The sequence below is a fragment of the Lithobates pipiens genome, unplaced genomic scaffold (assembly GCF_037356315.1).
Source record: "Lithobates pipiens isolate NorthernLeopardFrog02 unplaced genomic scaffold, aLitPip1_a1.2 Scaffold_25, whole genome shotgun sequence".
NCBI classification, from domain to species: Eukaryota; Metazoa; Chordata; class Amphibia; order Anura; family Ranidae; genus Lithobates; species Lithobates pipiens.
This window is the reverse complement of record NW_027507787.1, coordinates 236,586,497-236,607,047: the sequence shown is the minus strand read 5'-3', so window position 1 is coordinate 236,607,047 and position 20,551 is coordinate 236,586,497. Positions and strand designations below refer to the sequence as shown.

General features: G+C 46.7%; 1 protein-coding gene across 1 annotated transcript in view; it reads left to right on the top strand.

Annotated features, from left to right (window-relative positions):
• Positions 1-20,551, top strand: part of LOC143929839 (prominin-1-like) — a 148,929-nt gene that overhangs the window by 77,485 nt on the left and 50,893 nt on the right. The window contains exons 3-4 of the mRNA XM_077453814.1: positions 10,811-10,866; positions 14,633-14,838. Of these exons, the coding sequence (XP_077309940.1) occupies positions 10,811-10,866; positions 14,633-14,838 (262 nt within the window). The remainder of the gene's footprint in view (positions 1-10,810; positions 10,867-14,632; positions 14,839-20,551) is intronic.

The window sequence follows — 20,551 nt, the reverse complement described above, 5'->3', positions numbered from 1 at the left end:
GCTGCACTAGGTACAGAGTGCAGCGTTCAGGGCTGCACTAGGTACAGAGTGCAGCGTTCAGGGCTGCACTAGGTACAGAGTGCAGCGTTCAGGGCTGCACTAGGTACAGAGTGCAGCGTTCAGGGCTGCACTAGGTACAGAGTGCAGCGTTCAGGGCTGCTCTAGGTACAGAGTGCAGCGTTCAGGGCTGCACTAGGTACAGAGTGCAGAGTTCAGGGGTACAATACAGGTAACAAGCAGAGTTCAGGTGTACGTTGCGCGTAGTGTGCAGAGTTCAGGGGTGCACTAGGTACAGAGTGCAGAGTTCAGGGCTGCACTAGGTACAGAGTGCAGCGTTCAGGGCTGCACTAGGTACAGAGTGCAGCGTTCAGGGCTGCACTAGGTACAGAGTGCAGCGTTCAGGGCTGCACTAGGTACAGAGTGCAGCGTTCAGGGCTGCACTAGGTACAGAGTGCAGCGTTCAGGGCTGCACTAGGTACAGAGTGCAGCGTTCAGGGCTGCTCTAGGTACAGAGTGCAGCGTTCAGGGCTGCTCTAGGTACAGAGTGCAGCGTTCAGGGCTGCTCTAGGTACAGAGTGCAGCGTTCAGGGCTGCACTAGGTACAGAGTGCAGAGTTCAGGGCTGCACTAGGTACAGAGTGCAGAGTTCAGGGGTACAATACAGGTAACAAGCAGAGTTCAGGTGTACGTTGCGCGTAGTGTGCAGAGTTCAGGGGTGCACTAGGTACAGAGTGCAGAGTTCAGGGGTGCACTAGGTACAGAGTGCAGAGTTCAGGGGTGCACTAGGTACAGAGTGCAGAGTTCAGGGGTGCACTAGGTACAGAGTGCAGAGTTCAGGGCTGCTCTAGGTACAGAGTGCAGAGTTCAGGGGTGCACTAGGTACAGAGTTCAGGGGTGCTGTAGGTGCAGAGTTCAGGGGGTGTGGTACACACAGAGGGCTGCCTACCTCTGCATTTTTCTTGGGTTTAGCCCTATTTCACAGCTGCCTACCTCTGCATTGTTCATCCACATCTTACTTTTGCCCCTCTTCAGCTCTGGCCTCTGTACGCCACCCCCCTTCTGCACACTGTAGATGTCTCTGCCTTTCTCACTTGCAGGGAGATCATTCAGTGGGGGCATCGGCATCCGGGCACCAAGGCAACAAAATAGAGATCGCAGAGGGTGCAGCCTACCTCATGCCCCTACTACCCCATCACTGCACTCTGGGCATCTGAATCGCCCTTCTCCCTGCCCTGCACTCAGTGGGATCTGCTTAGAAGATCTGATCTGCGGGAGCCGTCGGGAGACAAGCTGTCACTTGTACACATGGAAGTCCGGCTTCTGTGTTTTTACAAATGATAGTGGTGAGTGGGAAGCTGAGGCCAGAGCCACAGGTGGTGGAACTGAGTTCCACCAAGTTCTAGCTGAAAAAAAGCCCTGCATATGTTTATTTATAAATTTTTGGTGATGTCAGGGGCCGCATTTAAAGTCTCTCTTTAGAGACAAGACCGGTACTCGACTCCCTCCCCATCTGCAGAGCAGTGCAGGGAACTGGAGGAAGATGATTCACTTGGTTGCCACTACAAATCTCAGAAAGAAGGGATTTCACTGTGATTGATTAAACCCCAATCAGGGGACAGTTTGTGGAATTACTGTTGAGCTTCTGGGAACTTTGTTGACATTATTCCTGAACCTTTGTGTCACTTATTACTGAACCCCGGAACTCTGTGTCCCTTTAAGACAGTCAGTATTCAGAGCAATGAAAATCACACCCAACCACTTTTTCTCAGCTGTGGGGGCCCAACTTATGATCCTGCACACAGGCCCACTGCTTTCAGAAAATGCCCCTGACCTGACCTCATCATTGCGCATCCATTCCGGATGCTTGTATGTGACATAACATACATCCCGTACATCCCATACATCCCATACATCATATACATCCCATACATCATATACATCCCATATATCTCATACATCCCATATATCTCATACATCCCATATATCTCATACATCACATACATCCCATACATCCCATACATCCCATACATCCCATACATCCCATACATCCCATACATCCCATACATCCCATACATCCCATACATCCTATACATCATATACATCCCATACATCATATACATCCCATACATCATATACATCTCTTATATCTCATATATCTCATACATACCATACATCATATACATCTCATACATCTCATACATCATATACATCTCATATATCATATACATAATATACATCATATACATCTCATACATCATATACATCCCATACATCCCATACATTCCATACAGAGAAAGGGGGTTACAGTGGTGGGGCAGATGAGCAGATAAGTTCAGTGTTAGGACAAATGAGAAGATGGTTCAGTGGTGGAGCAGATGTGCATGGATGTACAGTGGTGGGGCAGATAAGAAAGGGAGAACACTAGAACACTGGTGGGGCAGATGAGCAGGAAGTTACAGTGGTGGGACAGAAGAGCAGGGGGGTACAAAGGCGGGGCAGATGAGCAGGGTAGTACAGTGGTGGAGCAGATGTGCAGGAGGTTACAGTGGTGGGACAGATGAGCAGGGGGTTACAGAGGTGGGGCAGAAGAGTAGGTTGGTACAGTGGTGCACACATCCCAACCTGCAAATCTCATTTCAGGGAGGTGGCAAGCTCATTTCAGGGAGGTCACGCTCCGTGCCGAGAACCCCCCCCCCCCATTCATAATAAAATACTATAATAAAATCATACTTTAACGGTAATATAATGGCATAATAAAATAATGCACCCTTGCTGTGCCCATTTTCAGCCTCATCAGTGGCAAAAATGCAGCCTCACTGTGCCAACAATGCAGCCTCACTGTGCCCATCTGTATCCTCATCAGTGCCCATCTGCAGCCTCTCCAGTACCTTGATTACACACAGCAGGTGTCTCCCACTGTGTCATGCAGCTGCAGTCTTAACTATCCAGCGGCCGTCACCTGTAACAAAGCCCTGCCTCCTCATCCATGATGGATACAGCGGACGGCCATCGGACAGTTAAGACTGCAGCTGCATGACACAGCGGGAGACACCTGCTGTTTGTGATTACTGTTGAGTGGCAGTACAGGCTCAGCCTGGAGATCGTGCCGCACTCGCTCTTGTCCGTGAGCCCACCGTCAAATGCTGTAGTATCCTGCGAGTTGCGGGAGACTTGAGATGTCTGAGTGGTGGGGCAGATGTACAGGGGGTTACAGTGGTGGGGCAGATGAGAAAGGGGGTACAGTGGTGGTACAGTGCTGGGGCAGATGAGCAGGGGGGGTACAGTGCTGGGGCAGATGAGCAAGGGGGGTACAGTGCTGGGGCAGATGGGCAGGGGGGGTACAGCGCTGGGCCAGATGTGCAGGGGGGTACAGTGCTGGGCCAGATGTGCAGCGGTGGGGCAGATGAGCAGGGGGGGCAGTGATCTAAGGTGTGAAGGTGAATGAATAGGGGCTGATCTGAGGTGTGAGAGTGCAGGATGTTAATTTCTCACTACTAAAGTAGTTTACAGCATTTACTTTATAAAAAAATCAGTTTTGTGATTGAGAATGTGAAGTTGACCTTTTTTTTGTTATAAAATCGTCACGCTCAATTTATTTGAAAACATTTTTCGGCACACTGTGCTCAGAAGGTTGTCCACCCTTGCCGTATAATAATGTATCGTGTGATTTTTGCCTCCGGCAAAAAATAGGTATTGGGTGACTATTTAATACTTTGAGATATTTTCTCACATATATCAGAGAAGTGGAACAACAAACTATCCTCTTTCTGTGATGAAATGACTCTACGTAGGGAGGGGGACATGTAATCCAGAGATGAAGGATTTGGTTGCAGTGGCTGGAAAAATTTGGTTATGTTCTTGGCAGCGTGTTGGTTCCCTACAAAGACTGGAACTCGTGCGTCTTGTCTCCATGGACGCCCGCTCTCTGTCTAGTCCTGTTCTGCATGCAAATAAAACCATTTGGCTGGAAACTGGTAAGCAGAGTTGGCTGAATGGACATTACTCCATTTGCCTGGACTTTTCCTAAAACAAATTTCTTACAAACTTGTTGGCCTTAAATTGGCATAACAAAGTTTAAAGTGGGCACCCAACCTGCAGAGGTCCTCAGCATGCTTTTAGATCCAAAGTCCGTGCCATGGTAGGTGTCACTCCTCCTCCCATCTCTCTGCCTTTTATAGAAAGGCTTACAATACAGAGCTGTAGGGTAGGCAGGTGGTACATCCTCCATGTTCCCCTCCTCCTTGTGCGCCTAGTAAAAAAAAACATCAATTGCAGCCAGTGTGCCCATCAAATGCTGCCAGTGTGACCCCTACCCGCTTGACTGCGACAAGTGGGGGTCCTTCACGCATCTCTTGCTGTCCTCCATCTCCCGTTATCTCCTTATAGGCATCCAGTAGTGGCGCCTGTCCTTTCAGCCAATCAGGTGACAGGTAACAGACCCAAGCACCTGATTGGCAGAGAGGTTGTTCAGTGTTAGGAAAGCGAATATTCACTCGCTTTCCTAACACAGCTGGGTGAACTGCGTGCGCCAAGCATGGCGCTCGCTGTTTACTTTTTATTGACTCCTATTAGAGCCTATGGTGCTTAAAAAAAACATACCCCTCTGCTGTAATTCAGGTGCCCGAAAACCATCCTTCCTCTATGGGGAGGAATTCCACCTGTTCTAGGTTAAAAAGGTTGAGAAAGACCAAAAAAACGGGATGAAGACCAGCCTTTCTCAACCTTTTTAACCTAGAACAGGTGGAATTCTTCCCCATAGAGGAAGGCTGGTCGATGGTCAGTCTACATGATTTTTAGTTCTGTGTAGGCCTTAAATACCATAGGCATCCAACCTCTAAAGCAGTGATTCTCAACCAGGGTTCCGTAGAACCCTAGGGTTCTTCCAGAGGTTGCTAGGGGTTCCTTCAGCATTGGGCAATTTTTGCCTCTCAGACAAGTTCCCACCGACACCATTGATTTTTTTTAGCTATCTGTAAGGAGACAATGCTTCCCAATGACCACAAGTGTAAGGACCATTCTTCCTATTGACCATCACATCAATGTATCACGAGTTGTAGATTTAAAGTTTTTAGAAGGGGTTCCCCGAGATCAGAGAACTATTTCAAGGGTTCCTCTGTATTAAAAAGGTTGAGAGAGGCTGCTCTAAAGCATGTAGAGGTGGTCAAAGGCATGTCAAAACCATGATTAGGAGATGTAACAATTGTTAGACCAAAAAAATGGGATGAAGACCAACCTAACAATTGTTTTACATGCTTTATTTATTTATGCTACATGCTTTAGAGCAGCCTTTCTCAACCTTTTTAATACAGAGGAACCCTTTAAATAGTTCTCTGATCTCGGGGAACCCTTTCTAAAAATTAGAAATCTACAACTCATAATACATTGATGTGATGGTCAATGGGAAGAATGGTCCTTACACTTGTGGTCATTGGGAAGCATTGTCTCCTTACAGATAGCTAAAAAGATCAATGGTGTTGGTGGGAACTTATCTGAGAGGCAGAAATTGCCCAATGCTGAAGGAACCCCTACAACCTCTGGAGGAACCCTGGTTGAGAATCGCTGCTTTAGAGGTTGGATGCCTATGGCATATTTAACAGCTTATCGCTCTGACACATCATATCAATGTATGTCTATGTCTGGAGCCCGGCGGTTACAACAAGCAATTCTCTGCTAGAGGCCGATCTCTCAGATAAGACCTTTTCTTCCATTGACCGCCTCTGATTTTCCCAGTCTTGTTCACATATTAGTCTTGTACCTGTCAGTAAAAGCAAATATTTCCAACAAAACGTCTGTTCACCAGAGTTTCACCATGTCTATACCTAAAAAGAGCAATGCAAACAGAATGTGATTCATGTGAAAAATACACGTTACAAAAATCACCGCACCCACCAAACAAATGTGAAAAAATATAATTAACTATTTGTAGCACTTACCCCCGAAGGAGCGGCTGGTATTTGATTGGGCTTACCGTTCCTTCACTGTTCCACCATGTCTGTCATAGGGGTCCCATTAAAGATTCCTTTTCATAGATTTCGACTCCATCACATACGTCTCTCTTTTTCCAATGCTTTATTTAGGAAACAACATTCCAATAGAGGGATGAGGGGTTATGGGGAATCCAGGTACTGTTTCACTTGCAAGTCAGGAATACTTTCTTTGATCCAGAGGACAACAGCTCCACATCTGGATTCAGCAACCACCGGATAGGTCAGTGAGAGAGGCCTATCAGCCCATGCGTTGCTCGGTTATAGTCTCTGCCATAGACTTTAAGATTCAATAGAACTGTTACACAATCCTCTGCCACAGGATGGGGTAATTAGCAACTTTTTGCAATGTCAAGGCTTATTCACATAGTACCAGTTCCTTTTTCCCGAACCGATGGTACTGTGTGGTAGGTGACCCGGGATACGTCCTCCAACTGAGTCTCCAGGCTCTTCTAAAGGCACCAGCCTTGTTGCTTTGTCTTCTCTTTGAAAAGTCCTCCCCTGGAACCTCCAGTCGCTTGGCTTCTTCTCGCAGGCAAGACAGTACAGGACCACCCCTGGATCGGTAGGCCCCAAGACTTTTGGGCCTACCTCTTCAGTAACGATGCCTGGGGCCAGCCGGCCCCCAAGACAACTTGGCGGGCAGCAATGCACCTTAGGCCAGGATGGCCATCAGGTCGGAACCACACCCGGACACTGGGTCTGTTCCTTAAGTACCTTCTCCCAGAATGCACAGCAGGTAGACCACACCCACTAACTGTTTCTGGGCAAAGAGGCACTTAATACACCCAGCCTGTTGCAATTTCCAACCTTGGTCGAAATAATAGGGCACCATCCCTAGGCCAAGGGGAAAACCACACAACCAGCCAAGCTGAAACGGAACCAGAATTTACAACAATATCAGTCTCCGAGCTATACTACAGCTTCAGACAAAATACATTTTAATACATGGTGTCTGTTATTAAAAATACCAGCGCTATATATATATATATATATATATATATATATATATATATATATATACACTACCGTTCAAAAGTTTGGGGTCACATTGAAATGTCCTTATTTTTGAAGGAAAGGCACTGTACTTTTCAATGAAGCTAACTTTAAACTAGTCCTAACTTTAAACAAATATACGCTATACATTGCTAATGTGGTAAATGACTATTCTAACTGCAAATGTCTAGTTTTTGGTGCAATATCTACATAGGTGTATAGAGGCCCATTTCCAGCAACTATCACTCCAGTGTTCTAATGGTACAATGTGTTTGCTCATTGGCTCAGAAGGCTAATTGATGATTAGCAAACCCTTGTGCAATCATGTTCACACATCTAAAAACAGTCTAGCTCCTTCCAGAAGCTACAAAACGGACCTTCCTGTGAGCAGATTGAGTTTCTGGAGCATCACATTTGTGGGGTCAATTAAACGCTCAAAATGGCCAGAAAAAGAGAACTTTCATCCGAAACTCGACAGTCTATTCTTGTTCTTAGAAATGAAGGCTATTCCATGCGAGAAATTGCAAAGAAATTGAAGATTTCCTACAACGGTGTGTACTACTCCCTTCAGAGGACAGCACAAACAGGCTCTATCCAGAGTAGAAAAAGAAGTGGGAGGCCGCGTTGCACAACTAAGCAAGAAGATAAGCACATTAGAGTCTCTAGTTTGAGAAACAGACGCCTCACAGGTCCCCAACTGGCATCTTCATTAAATAAATGAATAAGGAAGGCTATCACTCCATTTTGCAAGGCCATGCCATACCCAGTGGACAGCGCTTGATTGGAGCCAATTTCATCCTACAACAGGACAATGACCCTAAACACACCTCCAAATTGTGCAAGAACTATTTACAGCAGAAGCAGGCAGCTGGTATTCTATCGGTAATGGAGTGGCCAGCACAGTCACCAGATCTGAACCCCATTGAGCTGTTGTGGGAGCAGCTTGACCGTATGGTACGCCAGAAGTGCCCATCCAACCAATCCAACTTGTGGGAGCTGCTTCTAGAAGCGTGGGGTGCAATTTCTCCAGCTTACCTCAATAAATTAACAGCTAGAATGCCAAAGGTGTGCAATGCTGTAATTGCTGCAAAAGGAGGATTCTTTGACGAAAGCAAAGTTTGATGTAAAAACAATGTTATTTCAAATACAAATCATTATTTCTAACCTTGTCAATGTCTTGACTCTATTTTCTATTCATTTCACAACGTATGGTGGTGAATAAGTGTGACTTTTCATGAAAACACAAAATTGTTTGGGTGACCCCAAACTTTTGAACGGTAGTGTGTATATGTATATATATATATATATATATATAGATATAGATATAGATATAGATATAGATATAGATATAGATATAGATATAGATATAGATATAGATATATATAGATAGATATATATATATATATATATGTGTGTGTGTGTGTGTGTGTGTGTATATATATATATATATATATATATATATATATATATATATATATATATATATATATATATATATATATATATATATAATAAAAATACGTTTGCCTATTATGAGGGATTTCCACCATCCCCGTGCTAAGTTCTGGGTCTGTACACCTGCTGTACCCTTTATAAGGGGTTCTCATCATCCCTGTGCTGAGTTCCCGGGTCTGTACCCCTGCTGTACCCATTATGAGGGGGTTATCATCCCTGTGCTCAGTTCCTGGGTCTGTACACCCATTATGCGGGGTTCCCACCATCCCTGTGCTGAGTTCCCAGGTCTGTACACCCTCTGTGCCCATTATGAGGGGTTCCCACCATCCCCGTGCTGAGTTCCCAGGTCTGTACACCCGCTGTGCCCATTATGAGGGGTTCCCACCATCCCTGTGCTGAGTTCCCGGGTCTGTACACCCGCTGTGCCCATTATGAGGGGTTCCCACCATCCCTGTGCTGAGTTCCTGGGTCTGTACACCCGCTGTGCCCATTATGAGGGGTTCCCACCATCCCTGTGCTGAGTTCCCGGGTCTGTACACCCGCTGTGCCCATTATGAGGGGTTCCCACCATCCCTGTGCTGAGTTCCTGGGTCTGTACACCCGCTGGGCCCATTATGAGGAGTTCCCACCATCCCTGTGCTCAGTTCCCGGGTCTGTACACCCGCTGTGCCCATTATGAGGGGTTCCCACCATCCCTGTGCTGAGTTCCTGGGTCTGTACACCCGCTGGGCCCATTATGAGGAGTTCCCACCATCCCTGTGCTCAGTTCCCGGGTCTGTACACCCGCTGGGCCCATTATGAGGAGTTCCCACCATCCCTGTGCTGAGTTCCCAGGTCTGTACACCCGCTGGGCCCATTATGAGGAGTTCCCACCATCCCTGTGCTGACTTCCCAGGTCTGTACACCCGCTGGGCCCATTATGAGGAGTTCCCACCATCCCTGTGCTGACTTCCCGGGTCTGTACACCCGATGTGCCCATTATGAGGGGTTCTTGCCATCCCTGTGCTGAGTTCCCAGGTCTGTACACCCGCTGGGCCCATTATGAGGAGTTCCCACCATCCCTGTGCTGACTTCCCAGGTCTGTACACCCGCTGGGCCCATTATGAGGAGTTCCCACCATCCCTGTGCTGAGTTCCCGGGTCTGTACGCCCGCTGTGCCCATTATGAGGGGTTCCCACCATCCCTGTGCTGAGTTCCCGGGTCTGTACACCCGCTGTGCCCATTATGATGGGTTCCCACCATCCCTGTGCTGAGTTCCTGGGTCTGTACACCCGCTGTGCCCATTATGAGGGGTTCCCACCATCCCTGTGCTGAGTTCCTGGGTCTGTACACCCGCTGGGCTCATTATGAGGAGTTCCCACCATCCCTGTGCTCAGTTCCCGGGTCTGTACACCCGCTGGGCCCATTATGAGGAGTTCCCACCATCCCTGTGCTGAGTTCCCAGGTCTGTACACCCGCTGGGCCCATTATGAGGAGTTCCCACCATCCCTGTGCTGACTTCCCAGGTCTGTACACCCGCTGGGCCCATTATGAGGAGTTCCCACCATCCCTGTGCTGAGTTCCCGGGTCTGTACACCCGCTGTGCCCATTATGAGGGGTTCTTGCCATCCCTGTGCTGAGTTCCCGGGTCTGTACGCCCGCTGTGCCCATTATGAGGGGTTCCCACCATCCCTGGTGGAATTTTAATTTGTTTTATACTATGGAGAATGTAACAGGAGGAGCCGTGGCACCCAAAAATGGTTGAGATTGAGAACATGCAAAACTCCCCGGTGGACAGGAAGAGATTTGAAACTCATCCCAGGGAGAGCTCATCCAAGACATAGGAAGCCAGAGGGACCATTGTCTCTATCTGTACCTAGAGAGAAGCAGAACATGGCTGACGGATGGACTTGTCTTGGTCAGATGTGCTGGAGCATCAGTAAAATGTGTGTTGAAAGATGACATTCACAATTATGCGAGTGCGATTTTCATTGTGACTTCGTAGTGCGACTTTGGACGAGTACGACTGTGACCATGTGACTGTGCATGCTGTACAAAGTCACATGTCATTCAGGTGCGACTTTCATGCGACTTTTGAGGGTTTTTCATTCTATGGCCCTCATGTGGCATGATAGTCGGACCAAAGTGATGCAGGGACTACTTTTAAAGTCGCTGTGACTTTAAGTCACACAGATATGAACGGTTCTCATTGGGAAAATATGGGGGGTGCAACTTGTCATGCGACTTTGGGGTCCAAAATCCCATGACAAGTCACACAAATGTGAATGGGGGCCTCAGAACTGGAATAGCAGATGGACGGACGCTAAATGTATCAGAACTGTATTTTTTTGTATTTTGTGTCAATCATTGTGATCTTTATATTATTCTATTTTCCAGCTTTCCTTGGAGAACTATTGAATGACTCGCGATCAATAACCAGAAACTATAAAGACGTAAGTGTATTGTGATTTTATTAATATACGGAAAGTATTTTCCTTCATCACAGGAGGACCCGGCTTTTTCTGCCACTTTTTTGTTTACACATTTAAATCTGTCATTTTTTGCTTGAAAAGTACTTAGAACCCCCAAATATATATATATATATATATATTTATTATTATAATTTTTTTTTTTTTTTTTTTTTTTAGCAGAGAGCCTAGAGCAGGGGTGTCCAAACTTTTTTCAAAGAGGGCCAGATTTGATGAAGTGAACATTCGTGAGGGCCGACCCCCTTCCTGCCCAGACCGATTTTCAGCTTTTAGTGCAGTCACACTTTGAACAATTGCGCGGTCATGCCGCACTGTACCCACATTTTTATCATTTTTTTCCCCACAAATAGAGCTTTATTTTAGTGGTATTTTATCACCTCTGGGGTTTTTTTTTTTTTGTAAAAAAAATAAAATAAAATACAAAACCCTTTTATATTTTGTTAATACATTTTGCAAACGGGTAATTTTTCTCCTTCATTGATGTATGCTGAGGAGCGAGTTTGGGGTGGAGGAACTTGACTGGCCTGACCTCAACCCCATAGAACACCTACCATCAGCATACCAAGACATTTTGGACAATTTCGTGCTCCCAACTTTGTGGGAACAGTTTGGGGACGGCCCCTTCCCGTTCCAACATGATTGCACACCAGTGCACAAAGCAAGGTCCATAAAGACATGGAGGAGAGAGTTTGTGGTGGAGGAATTTGACTGGCCTGCACAGAGTCCTGAACTCAATCCAATAGAACACCTTTGGGACGAGTTAGAGCGGAGACTGTGAGCCAGGCCTTCTCGTCCAACATTAGTGCCTGACCCCACAAATGCTCTTCTGGAAGAATGGTCAAATATTCCCATAGACACCCTCCTAAACCTTGTGGACGGCCTTCCCAGAAGAGTTGAAGCTGTTATAGCTGCAAAGGGCGGAGCCAACTCAATATTGAACCCTACGGACTAAGACTGGGATGCCATTAAAGTTCATGTGCGTTTAAAGGCGGGTGTCCCAATACTTTTGGTAATATAGTGTAAGTGAAACTAACCGGAACAAATTCCGTTACGAATTTCGTTATATTATTCGTAGTGTGAGAACTTGCTTTTGAGATGGTGGGGCGGTGCCACCAGGTGATGTCACTGGGTGGCCCCGCCCCTTAGCTATTTATAGTGGTGTTCCACTCGGAATTTTTTTTTTCTTTTTAAAGTCAGCAGCTACAAACACTGTAGCTGCTGACTTTTAATAAGGATACTTACCTGTCCAGGGAGCCCGCGATGTCGCCCCCCCTCCCCCATCCATTAGATCGGGTGCTGGCGCCGCCATTCTAATCAAGGGAAACAAGCAGTGAAGCCTCGCTTTAACTGACAATTGCGCGGTCGTGCGACGTTGCACCCCAACAAAATTGACGTGCTTTTTTCCCCCCACAAATAGAGCTTTCTTTTGCTGGTATTTGATCACCTCTGCGTTTTTTATTTTTTGCGCTATAAACTTGAAAAACACAATATTTTTTATTTATTTTTTGCTATAATAAATATCCCCAAAAATGTATAAAAAAACATTTTTTCCTGTTTAGGCCGATACGCATTCTTCTACATATTTTTGGTTAAAAAAAAAAACGTTTATTGATTGGTTTGCGCAAAAGTTATAGCATCTACAAAATAGGGGATAGTTTTATGGCATTTTATTATACATTTTTTTTTTTTTACTAGCAATGTCGGCGATCTGCGATTTTTATATTTTTTTTTATTTTTTTTGTTGTTTTTTTTTTTTGTTTTTTATCGTGACTGCGACATTATGGCAGACACATCGGACACTTTTGACACTATTTTAGGACCATTTTCATTTATACAGTGACCGGTGCTATAGAAATGCACTGATTGCTGTGTAAATGGCACTGGCAGGGAAGGGGTTAAACACTAGGGGGGCGATCAAGGGGTTAAGTGCGTCGATGACAGAGAGCAGTAGATCTGTCATGTCGCTAGGCAGAATGGGTAAATGCCTTGTTTACATAGGCATCTCCCCGTTCTACCTCTCCACGCCGCAGTTGCCGGCCATCGGTAAACGTCGAGTTCCCGGGACCCGCGGGCACAATCGTGGCAAGGTGGCAAATTTTAAAGGGACATACAGGTACACCCATTTGCCTGCCTGTGCCGTTCTGCCGACGTACATCTGTGTGCGGAGGGCGGCAAGCAGATAAGAACCACATCTAAATCTCAGCTGAACAGCTGCTTTGGAAATTTGCTGCGAACGTGTGGGGGAAGGGAGGGGGAGGGGCTCTTATTGTCACCAATTGTCTCCAGGTGCAGCTATTTCCTCCTTCACATCTGCGCCTGTCATTGTATATAAACATATATAGTGTTCAGTCACCGGAGTTCATTGTGTGAGCCGTAAACATGAAGATGTGTGTTAGATAAGAAATCCGGCCTGCACTGTCCTAACACACAGCAAGTGGGGAACGGCCAGAAATATTCCATTCTATTCCTCCTCTATGCTGCACCAATGATGGGACACTATTCCTCCCACTGACACCAATGATGGGGCACTATTCCTCCCACTGACACCAATGATGGGGCACTATTCCTCCCACTGACACCAATGATGGGGCACTATTCCTCCCACTGACACCAATGATGGGGCACTATGCTTCCCACTGATACCAATGATGAGGCACTATTCCTCCCACTGACACCAATGATGAGGCACTATTCCTCACACTGACACCAATGATGGGGCACTATTCCTCCCACTGACACCAATGATGGGGCACTATGCTTCCCACTGATACCAATGATGGGCAATATTCCTTCCACTGATACCAATGATGGGGCACTATTCCTCACACTGACACCAATGATGGGGCCCTATTCCTCCCACTGACACCAATGATGGGGCCCTATTCCTCCCACTGATACCAATGATGGGGCACTATTCCTCCCACTGACACCAATGATGGGGCACTATGACTCCCACTGACACCAATGATGAGGCACTATGCTTCCCACTGATACCAATGATGGGGCACTATTCCCCCCACTGACACCAATGATGGGGCCCTATTCCTCCCACTGAAACCAATGATGGGGCCCTATTCCTCCCACTGACACCAATGATGGGGCCCTATTCCTCCCACTGACACCAATGGTGGGGCACTATTCCTCCCACTGACACCAATGATGGGGCACTATTCCTCCCACTGATACCGATGAGGGAGCACTATTGCTCCCACTGACACCAACGATTGGACACTATTGCTCCCACTGATACCAATGATGGGGCACTATTCCTCCCACTGACGCCAATGATGGGGCACTATTCCTCCCACTGACACCAATGATGGGGCACTATTCCTCCCACTGACACCAATGATGGGGCACTATTCCTCCCACTGACACCAATGATGGGGCACTATTCCTCCCACTGACACCAATGATGGGGCAATATTCCCCCCACTGACACCAATGATGGGGGCAATATTCCCCCCACTGACACCAATGATGGGGCACTATTCCCCCCACTGACACCAATGATGGGGCACTATTCCCCCCACTGACACCAATGATGGGGCCCCTTCACTGGCCACAGTGCAGCCCCCTTAAAGCCTGAAGGACAGTAATCTGGCTCTTTGTTTGAAAGGTTTGGAGACCCCCTGATCTATACAATAAAGGATGGTAATGGCTAGTGGGAGGGGGCCATACATCAGGGTGAAGTGAAAGTCATGTCTTTAAATGTCTCGTTCTCTTTCAGGTACTGATGTATGAAGTCGGGTACCTGGTTGCCCTCGCCATCGGCTTGCTCTTCATCATCCTGGTGACGCTGGTGGCCCTGTTCTTTCCATTCTGCCGCTGCTGCGGGAACTGCGGCGGGAAGATGTACCAGAAGCAGACCAAGAGGATGACCTGCAAGAGGCGCTTCCTCTACTTCTTCCTACTGATCATCACTCTCATCATCCTGTGAGTACCGGCCCCGACCCCCACCAGTATCTACCCCTTCCTATCCATGGTACATAGTAGGGTGATCCAAAGTCCTGTACCCACATCCACCAATTACAATCCGTCTACCATCAGTTCCGTTTTTAGTATAAACTAGTTTTAGTTGCAAACTAGTTTAGTTTAGTTCGTTTAGTTTTAAACTAGTTTCAGTATATTATAGTATAAAGTATCAGTTCTGTTTTAGTATTTAGTATAGTATTTCTTATTTACCAAACAAAAAAAAATTCAAACAAAAATAAATAAAAATCTGTCTCTAGATTCCCTTTAAAGTGGTGTTGCCACCAAAAAAATAAAACTACTTAAAATTCGTAAAAAAAATCAAAAACAAAATAATTGGCAAAAAAAAAATTTTTTACTCACCTCTAAATACCGATTGCTAGGGGGTCCCTCGTAATCTGCCTTCTTCATTGCCCGGGCTGGTGACATCACTTCCCCTCGCGCCGCACATTCACCTGGGACCTGTCATGTGTCCCAGGTGACTGTACGGCGTATCACGGCGCCCTGCGCCACTCGCGCATGCGCAGTGGGTGCCCGGCTGTGAAGCCACAGCCGGGTGCCCACAGTATGCATGATGGCGCTGCGAGCGGAGCGGGGAGCGAGGGGGGGGCTTCGTTCCCCCGCATCGCTGGACCCTGGGGCAGGTAAGTGTCCGATTATTAAAAGCCAGCAGCTGCAGTATTTGTAGCTGCTGACTTTTAATTTTTTTTTTTTAGGGGGTACCCCACTTTAACTGCTTGACCTTCCCTCATATTTGTAAAATGTACTTTTCCCCAAAAGATTGCACTTGAAAAACCTGCGCAAATCCCATGTGACATAAAGAATTGCAACAATCGCCATTTTATTCCATAGGGTCTCTGATAAAAAAAAAAAAAAAAAAAGTATAATATTTGGGGTTCTAAGTAATTTTCCTGCAAAAAAATTATGATTTTTAACCACATGTCGACCGGCTCCTGTAGATATACGTCGGCAGAATGGCGCAGCTGGGCAAAGTAACATATCCATACGTTACTTTTGAATTTCCCGCCGCAAGCTCCGTGCCCGCGGGATACCCGGGATCGAGTCACGGAGCTGAAGAACGAGGAGATGCCGATGTAAACACAGCATCTCCCCCCCCCCCCCCCCCGTTCTGCCTAGTGACAGGACACAGATTGTCTGCTCCCTGTCATCGGGAGCGGCGATCAGTGTCACTGCTAGCCCATCCCCCATACAGTTAGAAACACGCCCCCAGGACACACTTAACCCCTCCCCCGGCCCCTAGTGATTAACCCCTTCACTGCCAGTGAAATTTTTACAGTAATCAATGCAATTTTATAGTTTTGATCGCTGTTTTAATGCCAATGGTCCCAAAAATGTGTCAAAATTGTCCGACGTGTCCGCCATAATGTCGCAGTCACGATAAAAAACGCTGATCGCCCTCCATTACTAGTAAAAAAAAAAAATTATAAAAATGCCTTAAATCTATCCCCTATTTTGTAGACGCTATAACTTTTGCGCAAACCAATCAATAAACGCTTATTGCGATTTTATTTTATTTTTTTACCAAAAATATGTCGAAGAATACATATCGGCCTAAACTGAGAAAAAAATTATTTTTTTAATATATTTTTTGGAGATATTTATCATAGCAAAAGGTAAAAAATAATGTGTCTTTTTTTTTTTGTTTGTTTTTTTTTTTTTTTCAAAATTGACGCTTTTTTTTTGTTTATAGTGCAAAAAAAAAAAAACGCAGGGGTGATCAAATACCACCAAAAGAAATCTCTATTTGTGGGGAAAAAAGGAAGCCAATTTTGTTTGGGTACAACGTCGCACGACCGTGCAATTGTCAGTTAAAGCGACGCAGTGCTGAATCGCAAAAAAAGTGCTCTGGTCAGGAAGAGGGGGGTAAATCCTTCCAGGGCTGAAGTGGTTAATGAATTAAAAAACAAAACAAACAAAAAACCTACATAATATATACACCAATTTTTTGTAAAATATAAAAGATGATGTTACACCGAGTAAATGGATACCTAATATGTCACGCTTTAAAATTACGCACTGCCTTGGAATGGCGAAAAACCTATGGTACTTAAAAACCTCCATAGGCAAATTATTTAATGCCTTTTTTTTTTTTTTTTATACAGATTACCTGTTTAGAGTTAAAGAGAAGATGTAGGGCTATAATTATCGCTCTAAAGTTTGCAGCGATACCTCACATGCGTGGTGCGAACACCGTTTACATATGCGGGCGCGACTTACGTATTACGAGCACAGAGGGATGGGGGCGCTTTAAATAGTTTTTTTATTTATTTTTTTCCTAATGGATTAATTTAATATTTAATTTAATTAATTGAATTTACTTTTTATTTTTACACTGTCCCTTTTTTTTTTTTTTTTTTTTTATATCACGTTTATACCTATTACAAGGAATGTAAACATCGCTTGTAATAGAAATAAGGATGACAGGTCCTCTTTATGGAGAGATTTGGGGGGTTTAAAAAGACTTCAAATCTCTCCTTTTACATGATTACATGACCGCCCACCAATTGTCATTCAAAGTGCTGAAAGCTAAAAATTGGCCTGGGCAGGGAGGGGATAAAAGTGCCCGGCAGGCAAAGTGGTAAGACCCCATGCAAACAGGGCGTGGGGCCTGGCAGCAGAGTTTTGGCAGACAAAAAAACGCTTGACGCGTCTAAACGCACGTTGGCGCCTAGCGTGCCAAGCGCTTGAGCATTGATACATTGCATTGGCCAGAACAATGATTTATTCTAGACACTGAAATTAATTAATGCTCAAGCACTTGTGCGTTTAGACGCGGCAAGCGCGTATATGTGCACGGAAAAAAATATAAAAAATATGCCGGACGCCCCTAAAAGCGGCATTATTAGTGCATGAAGCCTAGCATGTTCAAACTCAGACAAACAGGGAAGAGGAAGAGTCGATTGCCAACAGGGGACCCCAGAAGAGGTTCGGGGACATTCTGCGTGATGCCCACCTACAGAGCAGGTAAGTATAACATCTTTTTTATTTTAGTAAAAGAAAAATAATAATTTGAACCTCTCACCTGCTTTAATTGTAATAAAGAGTTTTATGTCTGCTGCTCCTCGTGCGTGCACCAAGAGTGGTGATGTTGGCAGCATGGATTCCTCAACGTACCAACAATTCTACCCTGAGATTTGTATCCACAACAAAGGTGTCCTGTCATCGTCTCCGGAGGATTCTGGGTTATTATTAGAGGGGAAAAAAAAGCATTCCATGTTCTCCAGGCTTGTGCGTGTTCCTGGAGAGGGCTCTGTATGAAGACTGGTGACCGGGAGGGATGGGCTGCTCATGGGCAGAGGGCACCGTACGTTGGGTCGTCTGTATTCATTAGAAGATTTCACATATTGACCAGGAGTTATGGGCAGAGGGCATCAAAGTCTGGGTGTCCTGTATTCACTAGACGTGTTCACACATATTGAACTGAGGGTTATGGGCAAAGGGTACCAAACATTGGTTGTTTTGTATTCACTAGACGTGTTCACACATATTGACCTGAGGGTTATTGGCAAAGGGTACCAAACTTTGAGTGGTCTGTATTCACCAGGAGTGTACACATACTGACCCGAGGGTTTCGGGCAGAGGGCATCAAACTTTGGGTTGTCTGTATTCACCAGGAGTGTTCACATATTGACCCAGGGCTTATGGGCAGAGGGCATCAAACGTTGGGTGGTCTGTATCCACTATAAGATTTCACATATGGAGCAGGAGTTTTCGGCAGAGGGCATCAAACTTTGGGTGATCTGTATTCACTAGGAGTGTTCACATATTGACCCGGGGATTACAGGCAGAGGGCATCAAATGTTGGGTAGTCTGTATTCACTAGGAGTTTTCACATATTGACCCAGGGCTTATGGGCAGAGGGCATCAAACATTGGGTGGTCTGTATTCGCAAGGAGTGTTCACATATTGACCCAAGGGTTTTCGGGCAGATTGCACCAAACGTTGGGTGGTCTTTACCAGGCATGTACTGGCCATCGGGACTACCGGGAGTTTCCCGGTGGGCCGATGGCTCAGTGGGCCACTCTGATGTAAGGGGGCTGGTGATGGGACACTCTGATGTAAGGGGACTGCTGATGGGACACTCTGATGTAAGGGGGCTGCTGATGGGACACTGTGATGTAAGGGGGCTGCTGATGGGACACTGTGATGTAAGGGGGCTGCTGATGGGACACTCTGACGTAAGGGGCTGCTGATGGGACACTCTGATGTAAGGGGGTGCTGATGGGACACTCTGATTTAAAGGGGCTGGTAATGAGACACTCTGATGTAAGGGGGCTGGTGATGGGACACTCTGATTTAAGGGGGCTGGTGATGGGACACTCTGATGTAAGGAGGCTGCTGATGGGACACTCTGATGTAAGGGGGCTGCTCATTGGACACTCTGATGTAAGGGGGCTGCTGATGGGACACTCTGATGTAAGGGGGCTGCTCATTGGACACTCTGGTGTAAGGGAGTGCTGATGGAACACTCTGATTTAAAGGGGCTGGTAATGGGACACTCTGATGTAAGGGGGCTGGTGATGGGACACTCTGTTTTAAGGGGGCTGGTGATGGGACACTCTAATGTAAGGGGGCTGGTGATGGGACACTCTGATGTAAGGGGGCTGGTGATGAGACCCTCTGATGTAAGGGGGCTGGTGATGAGACCCTCTGATGTAAGGGGGCTGGTGATGGGACACTCTGATGTAAGGGGGCTGGTGATGGGACACTCTGATGTAAGGGGGCTGGTGATGGGACACTCTGATGTAAGGGGGCTGGTGATGGGACACTCTGATGTAAGGGGGCTGGTGATGGGACACTCTGATGTAAGGGGGCTGGTGATGGGACACTCTGATGTAAGGGGGCTGGTGATGGGACACTCTGATGTAAGGGGGCTGGTGATGGGACACTCTGATGTAAGGGGGCTGGTGATGGGACACTCTGATGTAAGGGGGCTGGTGATGGGACACTCTGATGTAAGGGGGCTGGTGATGGGACACTCTGTTGTAAGGGGGCTGGTGATGGGACACTGTTGTAAGGGGGCTGGTGATGGGACACTCTGTTGTAAGGGGGCTGGTGATGGGACACTCTGTTGTAAGGGGGCTGGTGATGGGACACTCTGATGTAAGGGGGCTGGTGATGGGACACTCTGATGTAAGGGGGCTGGTGATGGGACACTCTGTTGTAAGGGGGCTGGTGATGGGACACTGTTGTAAGGGGGCTGGTGATGGGACACTCTGTTGTAAGGGGGCTGGTGATGGGACACTCTGTTGTAAGGGGGCTGGTGATGGGACACTCTGTTATAAGGGGGCTGGTGATGGGACACTCTGTTATAAGGGGGCTGGTGATGGGACACTCTAATGTAAGGGGGCTGGTGATGGGACACTCTGTTGTAAGGGGGCTGGTGATGGGACACTCTGTTGTAAGGGGGCTGGTGATGGGACACTCTGATGTAAGGGGGCTGGTGATGGGACACTCTGTTGTAAGGGGGCTGGTGATGGGACACTGTTGTAAGGGGGCTGGTGATGGGACACTCTGTTGTAAGGGGGCTGGTGATGGGACACTCTGTTATAAGGGGGCTGGTGATGGGACACTCTAATGTAAGGGGGCTGGTGATGGGACACTCTGATGTAAGGGGGCTGGTGATGAGACCCTCTGATGTAAGGGGGCTGGTGAT